The sequence below is a fragment of the Alosa sapidissima genome, chromosome 4 (assembly GCF_018492685.1).
Source record: "Alosa sapidissima isolate fAloSap1 chromosome 4, fAloSap1.pri, whole genome shotgun sequence".
NCBI classification, from domain to species: Eukaryota; Metazoa; Chordata; class Actinopteri; order Clupeiformes; family Clupeidae; genus Alosa; species Alosa sapidissima.
The window spans coordinates 15,867,174-15,882,435 of NC_055960.1; the positions used below are offsets into that span (position 1 = coordinate 15,867,174).

General features: G+C 41.0%; 1 protein-coding gene across 1 annotated transcript; it reads left to right on the top strand.

Annotated features, from left to right (window-relative positions):
• The first annotated feature begins 3,702 nt into the window (after positions 1-3,702).
• Positions 3,703-14,506, top strand: LOC121707848 (angiotensin II receptor-associated protein). Its single transcript, XM_042090710.1, has 5 exons — positions 3,703-3,878; positions 4,347-4,381; positions 4,683-4,791; positions 5,114-5,324; positions 12,237-14,506. Exons 1-5 carry the CDS (start codon positions 3,852-3,854, stop codon positions 12,359-12,361), a joined length of 507 nt encoding a protein of 168 aa, XP_041946644.1. The 5' UTR covers positions 3,703-3,851; the 3' UTR covers positions 12,362-14,506.
• Positions 14,507-15,262: the final 756 nt, after the last annotated feature.

Sequence of the window (15,262 nt, forward strand, 5' to 3'; positions counted from 1 at the left end):
GGCAGGCTGCCAAGGCCATCCATCTTTTTAGCGAGAGAAATGAAGAGGGAAGTGGAGAGATAGAATTGTTTCCAGCCATATTAACAGCGTCAGAGTATGCCCGTTATCACTCGCTGTGCGCAGAACATGTGCTGGGCGACGATTCGGAAGACTGAAGAGGTCATTAGATTGTCGAGCCTCATTTGGACCTTGTCAGCGCAAGTTGCCGAACACTCTGCTCACCGAATTAGTTCTTTCTTTTCATCTGGATGTGGAGCAACCCTTCCCTTGAATGTGGGATGAAAGCCAGAACATGCACAGGCTGGGCATAAGATGATGTATTGATGATGTAATCCCTATCCTTTCAAACAGGCAAAACAAACCAAATAATGCCATATTTTACGTTTATGTATCCAACAGCAGAAAATGTTCCATCTTTGACATGGTCAATCAGAGTGTAATGTAATATTACCAGCGACTGTCAAATCCAATCTCTGTCAGCCCTGTCGATCAAAGGTCACAGCATTTGTGATGGACACCAGGATAGGTCAGAGGTCACACCTGCTCCCCAGAATACTGTGCTACACACCAGAGGGCCATCTGCCTGGTGCATGTTGCTCAAAACAAAAGATCTCGGCCCCACACCAGAAGTGTGAAGATGCCCCAGCGATCACTGCCTCCCTCCGCACGTGTCGGACCAGTGCAACACCACCAGCTCAAACCCAATCAGTGTGATTATCCCATGGGTGCTAATATAATGTGGCCACTTACATACCACACCCAAGCAGGCTGCTGTGGAACTGCACTACTGCCCAAACAGATGGAGCAAATTGCGAGGCTGAGCTCAGAGCTTCACATTTAATTCAGTTCTCTTTTAACAGATGCACTATGCTCCTCTATGCACTTCACTCACTTTGACACTGACCCTGAACAGATCTGTGCCAAATCCTCTCCAGAGCCAATTGCTGTTACTGTATGCTGTATTAACTGCAATTTAGTTGGCAACCTGAAGTATCATATTTAGGGAGCGTACCTATGTTCCCCCGGGTCCTATGTTCCCCGCTTTGTATGGGACTGGGGAACATAGGACCCTTTTTTAAAACCCTAACCCTAACCCCGAGCGGGGAACATAGGACCAGGGGAACATAGGGATGACCCCCTTATTTATGAGTAGGCTAAGGTCAGGTGTCACCACAGTGGATCACCATATCTGGGGTATAATGACAGAATAATCTAAAACTGAAGTGTATACTGTACATACAAGTCAGTGATATCAATTAAATTACCTTCCTGTCTTGGCTCTGTAAATAGGGAACATAATAGATTGGACAAAGCCATAATCAGTTCCAGCCAATCAACACATTTCTTCAGTAGCAGGTGTGTAATTTCATTGGCTGTTAAGCTTTAATATCAAAAACCTTTCATCAGAATTATGGATCTTTCACATGACCCACATTTGAATAATGTGTACTGTACTCAAATCTGAGGTTGGCATAAATAACTGTCAGATAATTTTGAAGGTATATTGAAAAAAAGTGGCGAGCACATTTAACTGCAGATTTTGCATGTGCACACTAAAGTCATAAATGTGTAACAGTAAAGTTGAAGTTATACATATTTTTTTTTATATCATTTTATTTATTTTTATAACACAAAATAGGGGCTACGGGTTCACAAATCCTTGTTACAGGTACACAAATCCTAACTTTTAAGAGTCATGCACTCGACACTTTTGCTCCAATCGTTGCAGCGCAGTTGGTGCAAAACACATTTGCACATCCGTGTTTCATAATCTGAGAACATACACAACATTCGTGCATTTGTAAACCCAAATGTGAAGTTGTACATATTTTTTTATATCTTGTTAACACAAAATAGGGGCTACGGGTTCACAAATCCTTGTTACAGGTACACAAATCCTATCCTGTGAGTCACAACTTTCAAGAGTCATGCTTCAAGAGTCCTTTCAGGTCGAAATGTTGCCTTTTGTGCATTAAATATATGGGAGTCAAAAGCAGTGTTGCGGACATTATATATTTTTTCAATTGAGTAATTTTTCTTTTGTCCTGCACCTGCCAGAAGGTGGGATGTGCACACAATAACTATTTGCTAGTTTGTAACGCCAATATGGCCGTTGTCTACACATACTGTATCCCACCCCTTCCTCTGCAAAACGTTGACATGTGAATACATTGAACCAATCATATGGTGTGTTGTGAAGACATCGTGCCAATCATGTGTTGTGAACTTGCCGCTGGAGCAAGGTTGGTGTCGTGAAGCCTTGCGCACGCGCATTTCTGTAGAATAGGATGCCCGATAAGTGCCCAAAAAGCGTTGCAATATGGCCGCCGAGTGGAGGGACTTGCCTAAAAGGACTTTGGTTTAAGTGTTTGTGTGTGTAGGAGAATAGACCTCTGAAGTTTGCCTACAAATAAGCTGCCATCTTTGCCCAAATAAGGAGATCTGATATCTTGAGATTTTTTTCATGGGGAAAATAACATATCGCACCTGTTAAACTCTCGCGGGTCTTTGGTATGTGAAGACGGCACACTTTTGATCTTTGCTACTTTGCTGCTTCAGTTAACACCCGGATCTCCTTATATGGGCAAAGATGGCAGCTTTGGTCTCTTTTTGTAGGCGAACTTCAGAAGTCTATAGTCAGTTTAAATGTTGCGGGAAGGTTCAGGTGGATTAGTGAAAAGGAGGGGCTACTGGCACTTGTCCTTTTCCATGTAGACAGACCTACTGTATGGCTACACTGGACATAGAACTGTGCTGTTTCACGTGGAGTATTGTCAAGCAGTGAAGTGATAGGTAGGCAATGTTCACGGCAGGTTAGTCAGACAGACCTCGAGCACAGCTTTCTCTGTTGGTATTTCTGTTCCTGCATTAAAATGGTGTGTTTAGCAGTCAGAATTTCAAAACTTTGGACCGGACCCCCGCTAATATCCCTTTCAACGTCCCTGGGGTAGGTGTGAGCTACTGGTGTGTTTCGTTTGGTCCTTGGTTAAAATATAATGCACTTTCTTTTGGACAAAAGCGTCCGCAAATACATTTAAATATAAACATAAACATAAACAAACAGGACTTCATGCACAATCACTGCACCTTTAAGCCCTGAGAATACAATAGTGGGGCCCCTAATAATGATGGTATAACCCTAACCCTAGATCCTCTGACAGGGCCCTTGGAATCATCCAACTTTACCTTGCCTAATAGACCACTATACCAGCACTCAACATACCAACATGCTTCTGGCCAACAACCTTTCAAGGGGAGCAATTTAGGATCAGGGTCAGTGGTGTAGTTAGCTGTAGTGAGTATAATGTGATGTAGCAGTTAGCTGTAGTGGGTATACTGTGATCAACCCCAAATAATACTATTCTTGCCTATTTTAATTGGGTATACTGAGACGGTGATGCTTTTTACTGCGGAGTCCTAGACGGCACCAGGGTCACTTGATGGATTAAGATTTATGGAAAGACAAGAAAGATATTGGTGGGATTATGGGGAGGGAGCTGCAATCTCACATTATGGGCAAAACACACTCTGACAACACAGTCACAAAAGGACATTGGAAAGCAATATCATGTTATTCTAAAACACAACATGAAACACTACACATAGTGGTCTCAGTTCAGCTAAGGAAGGTGACAAATTGAATGTGAACACAGCGGAACTTAACGGAGCAGCTTTGAGTCACGTGGAAGCAGTCAGGCTCTTGTCACATGGTTTGTGTTTGCCGACTCACCGAAGGGAGGGGTTGGTAAACTTCAGCGGAGGAGAGTTAGTCAGTATGCTACAGAAGTTGATATTGTGGGTAAAACTTGAAAACGCAGGAGTTTGACCAGAGTCTGCATTGGTCATTAACTATGGAAATCCCAGCCATTAATCTCAAGGTAATTTTTAAGTATTTCAGTTGTCAGAGAGAAAATGCTGAATTTTCTTGCCTGCGTTCCATAATCAGAAGGCTACTTTCTCAGAAGTTGTCGATAGCGCTGAATTTATGAATGACAGATGCCTTGGGTGTAAGTTACGATCAGGGCCCAAATGGTAGCCTTTTTCAGAATCACATTAGTGTTAATTTAACCTGCTACAAGTTGCCTAATTTGTTTACGTCGTGTAACATTGTTTCCAGCTGCGAGTGAGCTAAAAATGTTACTGTTAAAATGTGTTGGGCAGAAAGTGAGTCTCAATTGGCCGTTATGTGTGAAATAAGGCCTTTTACTTAAAAGTATATGTGAAGACTACGCAATCCATTGAAATGTGCGACTCACGTTCCACATTTAGGCGTGAAACTTTAGGGGATTACTTAGTAAGCACGACTATACTTGCTTGCGGTGACACTGCACTGTTTATCCCTACAGGCCATCGTACTGGTTCACTGGTTGCTGACAGTCTGGTAAGTGCATCTCAAGGCTCCACGGAGCTTTTTTCCACTCGCCTGAGGAATTTCTCTAGTAGGCCTTGCCAGGCTAGCACCAGCTGAAGATGCTGTTCAGGTTTACTGGTCAGATGGATGGCTGCTTACTGAAGCACCAATCATGAACCTGCAACTCCTTATACAAACTGTATCCAACTTTGTTGTAATGAATCATATGGAATATGTGTGGGGGAAAAAAACCCTCTGATGTTAATTTCCATCTCCTCAGTCATAGCAGTGATGTATGTCTTATGTTTAATGAGTGTATATTGGTCAACAGGGGCTGCATGGCCTGGCTTCCACCATCCTATGCTTGGGGAAACTTTACCATGCTGGCTATTGGTGTATGGGCGGTTGCTCACAGAGACTCCATTGATGCTGTGCTAATGGTGGGTCCCCCAAGTTTGCTTCCTCATTCACCCACACTCTCTCTGAAAACCCAGAGAGAAAACTCTTGAAAACTAGATTATAACAGATATAACACACTGTTTGACCCAGAAATATTTGTTCAGCGCAGAACTGAGAAGGCAGCTCTGCACCCCGAATAATATCTGACCATAATAATGTTTCTCTGTACTCACAAATGGAAAGCAAATTGAATTCTTTTCACTTAGCATCTCGAAGGTTGTTATGTTCATCTAAATTGTGAATCACCAAACTTATTTGATTCTGCATTTGTTCCACCACTCCACCCACCCATTTTCCCAACAGTTCCTTCTGGGGATGGTTTTGACCATTCTGACAGACATTATCCACTTTGGAATCTATTACCCGGTGTTCGAGGGCCTGACGGAGAGGAACAGGGACACGTTTCGCTTCAGCGTGGGCATGTCCATCCTCAGCCTGCTCCTCAAGCCTGTCTCCTGCTTCTTTGTCTACCAAATGTACCGGGAGAGGGGAGGTGACTACAACGTCAACTTCGGTAAGTGGACTACACATAGAGAGGGGCTTGGCTGATTGGATACAGAGGGATTCATAGGTTTGGTGGTCCGCAGATTTGGTTTCTACACAAGTGTGTGATGCATGTGCCCTAGGATTTCTTTGTAAACATCTCACCTTTCTATGCCTCTAGGATAAACAGGGAAAATATTTTATAAAATATTTTCCCGTGTAAACCAATGCCTTGCTTTTCCTCTATGTAATACTGATAAAAGTGCTGTGTTTGAAGCTCTCCAGAGAGGAGAGTGGGGGCAGAGAGAACTAGAGGCTCAGGCTAATTAAGTTAGCGGAACGGTCGGTCACAAGACGAATACGCCTGATATACCCGGCTTCTCTAATGTAAAGCACGGACCACATAAGAGCTGCACTCAGCGGGTAAGTTAATTGATGTGCCTCCAATGCCAATGCACTCTAAACAAACTTGAGTGCCAGTGTGTATGGGTGTGATGGAGCTATAATTATAGAATCCATTAGCTGTGTATGAGGCCTGCATGTTGTGTCTTATTATACTGTTATGTGAGTTTGCAAAAAAAAACAAAGGAAATGAAAGAAATGTCTTAAATTGACCTAAGTAGCCAATGAACCATGTAGCTGCAGAAAGACTCCTGATTTCTGTTGATATCAGCTCACATAGCTGTATTTGTCTGACAATTCAGGACACAGCGCAAGCCAAACAAATCTACGGGTAAAAATAGAACAGGCTAATGACCAATTATAAGTGATCATATAAATATATTTTTTGTATTACACACATCGGTGTTGGAGACTGAGACTTCCCACAGAGTCGACAATCCTTATGTTTTTGTGAGCACTGTGAGTCAAAAAACAAGGTACTTGAGAGAGAGAGAGAGAAGACTGTGAGTGATGGAAACTGAAGGTGTAGAAATAGAAAAAGGGAAAAAAGGCCTAAACCCTTCAGGCCCCCGCCTGGGCGGCAGTAAGCACATAATGGAGTACCTGCTAGTGTTAGAATTGATGAAACATGGAGCGCGTCATGATTAATTTGAAGACTGTATTTCTGTGGTGAACTTCTCACCTCTGTAGCCATTCCCTTTAGCTTTAGCCGAAGCATCGGCTGCCATAAAGCAGGCTCAATGGATGCTGTGTTGATAAAAGATGGTAAATTATGCACTGTGATGGTACGGTGTGGGATTATGGCATGGTGAATCTTTGGGATCTCACATTCATGACGAGTATCTCACAGTCTGAGTGAATCAACGGCAAGCGTCTTGACTGTAAAAGACTAGCTGTTACAAAATCACAAGATTTAGCAACTGTGGGTATTTCTGTCAGGCATTACTCAAGACACCCTCCTGTTTTTTTCAAACTTCTATTGCAAGTTTGTGTGTGTGTGTGTGTGTGTGTGTGTGTGTGTGTGTGTGTGCGTGCGTGCGTGTGTTCGCACTTGTGGATCTGTTTTTTTATTTGATTGCTTCTGCAAGAGCTCACAGATGGCAGCCATGCATCAACCTGTTGTGTATTTAATCATCATGCTGGGATGATTTAGAGGCTAAGTGTAAAATGGGTCACTCTTACAAATCCCCAAATGTCCTTTTCATTATGGACTCCAATGTGTGTGTAGCCCTAAGTCACTATTTATTCTTGTGGACAGTCAGAAATAATCCAATCAATAAGGCAAGTCCTGCTGTAGGCTACATTAGACATACACGAGGAAGTTACTTGCACACGCATTTGCAAGTAACAGGTACAGTTACCCCCAGAATTATTGGCACCTCTGCTAAAGTTGAGTAAAAAGAGGAATATAAAATCATCTTTTTGAAATTGATCTTAATGCCTTAAGTACAAAATGAGGAAATATCCAACCTTTAAGGACACCAGTTTTCTTTGTGAATGAATAATGTATCATAAATAAATAAATGTTCTTCCTTAAAGGAACCATATGTAAGATTGTCAAAAGTGGTACTGCAATCACTTTCAAATTACTAGAACGGTGTATCCCCCCCCCCCCCCCCCCCCCCCGACTCAAGGTTGCCAACCCGGATGCCGAAACACTACTGACTTCATGATTAGTAGATAGGTGGAGGGTGGCGCATCAGGCCAAAACACAACATGACATGACAAAACACAACATCAACATCAGTTGAGGGCTGCAACTTCACTTTTTAAATGACAATATCCTGGCCGTACTACTGTTGTCAGTGATATAAGTATTTAAAATTAACATGATTTCTTAATGTCTAGTTACATATCAGGGCCATTTTATGATTAATTGAAATACATTTCTTACATACGGTTCCTTTAAAATACAGGGGTCGTAAGTATTGGCACCCCTATGTTAAATTCCAATAAAGGCAGGTGGATTTTTATTTTTAAAGGCCAGTTATTTCATGGATCCAAGATACTATGCATCCTGATAAAGTTCCCTTGGCCTTTGGAATTAAAATAACCCCACATCATCCTATACCCTTCACCATACCTAGAGATTGGCATGGTTTTATTTCAGTTATTCCAGCCTATTAGCTGGTTTGATTTGCATTGAGCATGATGATTTTATATTCCTCTTTTTAGTCAGCTTTAACAGAGGTGCCAATAATTCTGGGGGCAACTGTACATGTTATTCAAACTAAGATAGCTGTGTGTGTGTGTGCATGTGAGAGTGTGAGCGTGTTTGAGTGAGTGAGTGAGCGAGCGCAGATATTTGGCCATTTTTGTGTGTTTGGGATACTACCCTTTATTTCTTATCATGTGCTCCCATCCTCACTGTCTGTTTGTCATTGTGCCTTCCCATCCTCGCTGTTCTGTACTTATATGACTGTTGTTTCTGTTTCTGCCCCGCGCTTGTCTTCACACTGCTGTCTCCTCTGTTCCCGTCCTCCTCATCCATGTCCCTTGGTCCTCAGATCTGGAGACCTCCGTGGACAGTCACTGCACCACGGACAGTGCAGACAGTAATTTTCGTCGCTATTAGATGCCATTTGCTCTCTCTCTTTCCACTCCCCCCCCCCCTCTCCCAACCCCCCTTTTTCTTATTTTGCTCTTCTGCTCTGCCCCCCCCCCTCTCTCTCTCTCTCTGTCTCCCCCTCTTGCTTGCACTCTGTCTGTCTCTCATGCCATTGTCTATGTGGAAATGCAATGACAGAAGGGAGCAGTTATGGCTGTGGGTATCCTTTTGTCCTCCTTTGGCTGTCTGAAAATGTATTCTCTGTGCCCCTGTGTTGTATGTGACTATGTCTATAGCCCTGCTTCAGTCCAAATCTAAACATGTGTATACATGTTCCAATTTTCAAGTGATTCTGGTCTGTGATTTGTCACACATAGGCGGTAGCTGGTGTTGTTTTGTGTTACATTCTAGTTGTGTGTTTCTTCTTTTTTAGCCGTTTGAGTAACATAATCAGATAAAATAGCCAAATGATCAAACATGTGTATACATTTTGGCATTGTCGTATCATTTAGATGATGTAAAATCACATTTGTTCATCCAGTTGCCATTGCATTCCAACAAGTCCTTAACAGCTAAACTAAAGGCCCTTTAAGGGTTTATAAAGTTATAAAGACTTACAGCGGGGAAAATAAGTATTGAACACGTCACGTCAATACGTAAGTATTCTTCCAGTTAAATTTTCACCGGACGTTAGTATTAACTTAGGTAATCCACACATATATAAAAATCCAAACATTAATGTCTAAAAGTAGTGTTATGAGTAAAAAAGTGGAATGGCACAGGGAAAAAGTATTGAACACGCTAAGAAAAAGCAGTACACAAACGCAAAGAATGGCAAGGAACAAACTGGAATCTATAAGTAGTTAGATAAATTATCCCTCCTATCTGTACAAATTGATATAAGCTGGGTTAGTACATACTGGTGGGCTATAAAAAGGTTTTTTGTTAGCAAGGTGTCACACAAGAAACATTTCATGATGGGTAAAAGCAAAGAGCCCTCCCAAGATCTTTGCAACCTTATTGTTGCAAAACATATTAATGGAACTGGTTACAGATGCACTTCAAAACTTCAGAATCATCCAGCAAGCAGTATTGGAGCCATTATTTGCAAGTGGAAGGAACATCACTACATCATCAACTGGCAATGCACAGGATCTCCTTGCAAGATTTCTGACCAGGAAGTCAGAAGAGTAGCCCAAGAGCCAAGGACCACTCTGAGAAAGCTCCAGAAAGATTTGGAGGCAGCAGGTACAATTGTTACAGAGAAAATCATAGGTAATGCACTCCACTGCCATGGCCTCTATGCACGCTCATCCCGCATGACTCTATTGCTGAAGAAAATCATGTCAAAGCTCATTGAAAGTTTGCTACATGACATTTGAACAATCCTATGAAATACTGAGAGAATGTATTCTGGTTAAAATTTAACTTTTCGGATGTCATACTACACACCATATTTGGAGGAGAAATGGCACTGTGCATCACCCTAAAAATACCTTACCAACAGTGAGGTTTGGAGGTGGTGGCATCATAGTGTGGGCTGTTTTTCATCTCATGGTACAAGCAGACTTCATACAATTGAAGGAATGATGAATGGAGTCATTTTGTTCTGGGAGAATCTTTACATCCACCAGGATGATGAGGATGAGACATGGCTAGACTTTCCAGCAGGACAATGATCCAAAGCATTCAGAAAAGGAAACTCTCAACTGGTTTCAGAGAAAGAAAGTCAAGGCCCTGACTTCAATTCAATTGAAGACAATGTGCAATGAGGAGGCAGTTTTGGAAGTTAGCTAAAGCTCAGGATTCACAACAGGGACCCCTGAAATCTTCAATATTAAAGGACTATCTGTTTAAAAGAATGGGCCAAACTTACACCAGAATACTGTGACTGATTAGTTTCATCATACAGGAAATGCCTTGAAGCTATCATTACGAATAAAGGCTTTACCACAAAGTATTTAAGAAATTTCAGCAGCTCAAAGTATTTAAGAATGTTCATTTTTTTATATAGGTGGATTATCGGAGTTAATACTAATGTCTGGTGAAAATTTCATGCAAATAGCCTCATTGGAAGTATACTTACTGAAAAAAATGTTGACGTGTTCAATACTTATTTTCCCCGCTGTATATAGGTTAAAAGGAGATGGGAGTAGCTTGTAGGACCGGCATGTTTGCAGAGTCATCTCCAATAGAGTCACACACGTGATTACTGTAGTATTTCATTTCGCCACTCCAAAACAGTGTAATGTCTTATTGTTAAATTATGTATTTATTTATTTATTTATATATAATGTCTTATTTGAAATTTTTTGCATTTAGCATAGACTCTGGACATGCATTTTTGCAGGCAACACATGCAAATAAGAAATATTCTTATTTTCTGAGGAAAGAAGCAGATACTATGCAAGGTGGCTTATGTGTTTGTTTCAAACAGTGCATTAGTTCATTTATATATTTGGGGAAGTTTCTGTAATTGCCTTCACCTATTCTCAAAAGAGTGTGACCATTTTCTTCTGTGTTTACCCAGTAGTAATTCATTCTTAAGTAGGTTTTATAAATAATATTTTTAAATAAATTGTGACCAAGAAAATTATGCAATTAGCACTCCAGTTTGCTTCTGTCATCATGATTGCATTTTCTGTTTCTAACTTAAATAAAAAAAAATGACACTTCCTTGAATGATTGAACATCATATAGTTGAAGGTCACTAAAAGAAATTGTGTAATCCATTCAGCTCACGTCCTTTCAGAGACAAAGAGAATCACCACCTGCGGTAGAGCCTAGGTGAATAATTTGTATTCCGACATTCTTCCTGAAAGGATATGTGTCCAATAAGCTTGGTCTTAGCGACACCTCTCCAGGCTGTCTAAATAAGATTATAACTGTATATTGCAGAAGGAAGAGGTGTGTAAATCCTATTTGGTGGCACATCTCCCATTGTGGCCCAGGGGGACTGACACATGGTGAAGTCAGGGGAAGAAGATTATAAGTAATTGGCAGATTGAATGGGTGAGGAAGTTTCTGCTCCGCTATTGCGGGACCCTAACAGTACCATGGTTCGGAGTTGGGAGTCCTCTGAGCAGGTAAATTAATTATCCATGGCATCTAACTTTGTTGCCGAGTTGCTGATTTGAGAGCTGTGGACTGCAGTTTACTGCCATGGAAGTCTTACTAGGTGGCTCATCTTGTAAACAAAATGTACACTGATCGATTTGAGATGGGATTGCACCACAGATTTTAACATAAATAACCCCAATACAACTGCAAGTAAAAATAGCTTCTAGTATCCTTTAGGATTTCACAACTTTTAATGTCAAAAGGTTATAAAAAATAAAAAATGTGCCTGAGGTGTACTATGGAAATAATAACAGTAAAGGGTACAGGTGAGAGTAAACCGAATAAACTATTTATAGTAGTACATTTTTCCTAACTGTACAGCTCTTTCTTGATGAGACTGAAAGTTATTGCTAATTGTCACACCATTGTTCCAAGACACAGTTGTCTCCAGTGTTTGCGTGTGCGTGTGTGTGTGTCGGGGAGGGGTATTGATTCTGAAGGTCTTTTTTTTGTGTGCGCTGGTTATGATAATGTGCAATGAGGAGGCAGACAGAGGGAGGGAAGGAGAGAGCGAGACAGATACAGAAAGAAGAAGGGGGGGGGCATTGAATTCTGCCTGTGTTATTGTTATATTCCATAAAGGTGGTATGTGGTATGCTTCTGTGGTATGCTTCCCAGAGCTAGCTTCTCGCCTGTCAGCAGTAGTTTCACACCTACTACTAACACTAACAAGGTGTTTATTTCTGCACTTCTAGTTCTACATTGAGGAGGTGCTTGTATTGGTTTAGAAATGAATAGTGTAAGTGTTCCCACTGCCCCCTTGGCTGTGGTTTTTCCAGGTGTCAATGAATGTGCATCTTGATTTGAAGTGATAATGATGAGGTCATTTCTGGAAATGCTTCCCTCACACAATCTTTGTTTCCAATCACTCAGGGTTCCCCACAGTCACGCGCAACCGAGACGCCTACCAGTCCATCGACCAGCAAGACCAGTCGTCCAGTGCTCCAGCAAACCCCTTCAACCAGGCTGAGGGCAGCAAGCCAGCACGGTCCTACTGACACCCTGACAAGGCCAACGAGCCAAACCCAGAACCATGATGCTGTTTTTTTTTTTTACTCTGATGAGCAACTTGTGAATTGTTCATAATATGTGATATGTGGTACACGCGTTACTATCAGCACTTAAAGGAAAGTGTTTTGTTACAATGATAATATGGGCAAATAGCTTTAGTGCCTTCAAACTCTGTGTGGTATTATGCAGAGAAAATGTGATTCAATGTCAGCATGTAGGTCAAACACTGTATTTTTGTATTTCCGATCTTGCTCATGAATGGTCAGATAAGCATTTGTATGTCCACACAGAAAAGTGTATACCTCTAGCACCATAGCTACACAGTTTTAATGCTTAGTGTCATTACTCTAGCTCTTTTCTATATGTCCCTCTTGATATATAAAGGAGCATGTGGTAAGAATGTCTGTGGTACATGTTAAATGTGTAATTTGCTGTGGTGGTCTTTATACAGTATGTTAGAGCCGATAACATAAAAAGTCACAAAATTGAAATTGTCTTCTAAAAAAACAAGTCTGGTCACATTCAAAGGGCTTTTCAGTTCAGCAAGATACATTTACTTTTATAGTGGCCATTAATTTATAATATCCATGGCGTGTGTGTCATCATGAAAGACATTTCCTGCCTCCTAATGTCTATCATTAGATGTGTTCGTCTGTTTGGTATTTTCAGCTCTCTGGACAGTTCTAACCTAATGTTCTGAAATGGCAAAAGGCTTTTCAAAGTTCAGATTGAACAAAATGTATATTATTTGATGAGTTTGTTTACATTGGTCAATATAATATGCCTGGACCTTGTAGCCAGCACATCTGTATCAGTACTCTAGAAATATTCAGCTACATTTTCAACTTCATTTTTGTCAAAACATCGGATTAAGCATGTAAGAAAGAGAACAATCAAAATCAAAATATGTTTTATATTAGGACCTGAGCTTACAAGGGTACCTGAATACTGTATTGCATTTGTGCCAGTGAAGAAGGGCACAGTGTGTGTGACCAGGCACTATGTCCATTGAAATCATACCAGCAGCTACAGTAATGCAGGTTACCAGCAGTGTGACACGTCTATTCTCAATTTCTTTTAATGGACTGTTACTTCTGTGTCGCTGCCACTATCACTCGTTTTATTTCGTAGGCCTACTTAAGCTTAATTAGCATTTGGGTGTAGTGATGCATGGGTCTACCTCAGATACAGTCCACTGTTAAATGTAGATCTCCCTGCTGTTATGTCTGTTTTACGTGCCATGTAACATGTTACCATAGGAACATATAAGAGGGTGAGCAGACAAATATTGGTTCTTTCTTCACCAGCATATATATTGCTTTAGACTTACCAAGTACCCACTCCCCTGTGTGTTTTCCCTTCTTCCGCTTTAAGATAGGTTGCAGCATCATTTCCGAGAAAGGTCATATTTGTTTGTTGTTTTGTAAAGGTGAAGACGAACAAGCTTTATTTGGGCTTCAGAGAAAGCACATCTGAATTTAGAGTCTGTTGGTTTTTCACACTGCCTTTCATGTCAGCGTTGTGATGAGAGCTGTCGTCACTCTATGAAGAACGCTTGCACTCCTCTTCATCAACAGTGATGAATCAGGTACAAGTCAGAACATGAACAGCATGATGCAACATCATCTTGATGCAAGACCTGTGATATAGCCAAATGTCTGAGCTGTCACCTCAATGCCTTGTATTGCTGATTGTTTGTGTAAACCTGTGAGAAAGCGGCAAATACCAACACACACCAAGCCTTATGTATTATGCCTAAGCTGATTTTTAGTTTCTGATTTAGTTTTTTCTTCTTTTTTCTTTAGTCATTCCTGAAGTGATTAGTTATTTTTATATTTGTTGTGCTACCTTGGATTGGGTAGATCCTATAACCACTTGACAACCGGATAGCAGACTTTGTGCAAAGGTTGAATGAGTGAATGAAGCACTTGAAGGTTTATTATGGATGTAGGGTAGGTTTTTTTTATGTCATTTCAATCCTAACTTGCCTTTTTACTGCTTGCATTGAGTGATGTAAAAGCACCTAGAGTCTGCAACTCTCAAACTGAAAAGGCTTGATTGCTTTTTATCTATCATGCTCCATCCACAAGCGTCGGCCAGTCACTCTGAATAAACAGACTGATAACATGGTATTTATGCTGTATTGGTTACTTTGATTTCTCTGAGCACTCAGTTCTCTGAAAAGACTAGACAGTTGAGGCACAGTTTCCCAATGTACAAACAGGGTGATGCGATTTTCTCTAGACGTCTCAGACTGTGGCCTTACTGTGGTATACATGGCTGAGGGGAAACCTCAGGACAATGGCCTTATTGTACTTGGGTGTATGGTTGAATGAATACCTCATGCTTCTCAAGCCTCAGCCATGCAAAGTCAACCAGAGAGGAGGGCTGTTTCATGAAGACTTGAGAATTGAGCCAATTTAAGTTCCTAAAATGTGTTTTAGTAACTTTTTATTTGTATGGTTAGAGGAAAACTAAGGCCGTTTTCAACATATGGCCCTGTTGTTTGAGGTCACTGAGTACTGTTGGTTGGAAAACAATTGAGGTTACATAACTCGAGTTATCCTGCTTAGCTAGTGCAGCCAGCCAGGCAGTTACAAAGCTATGCTATGGGGCAAATGTTAGACTGTGTTTGAGCAACTTCAGCCAAAATAGTTTGAAACACACCACAACCATATTTTCCAAAATGTCTTTCACCATTTCATTTCTGGCACCATCTACAATAAGCCAATTAGGTGTCACATTTTAGTAGGCTATCTCAGATGCGGACTGGTCACCACACAAATCATTTGTGGTCATCGGAAATGAAGCACCTAATTGGCTTGTTTGTGAAAATGAAGCCAGAGGTGAGCACATGTTTCATAAAGACATTTAAGAAAGATCTGAAC

Coding starts and splice junctions, on each gene's coding strand:
- LOC121707848 (XM_042090710.1), top strand. CDS start 3,852: ATGGAAATCCCAGCCATTAATCTCAAG. Junction 4,382..4,682: donor CACTGGTTGCTGACAGTCTG/GTAAGTGCATCT, acceptor ATTGGTCAACAG/GGGCTGCATGGCCTGGCTTC. Junction 4,792..5,113: donor CCATTGATGCTGTGCTAATG/GTGGGTCCCCCA, acceptor TTTTCCCAACAG/TTCCTTCTGGGGATGGTTTT.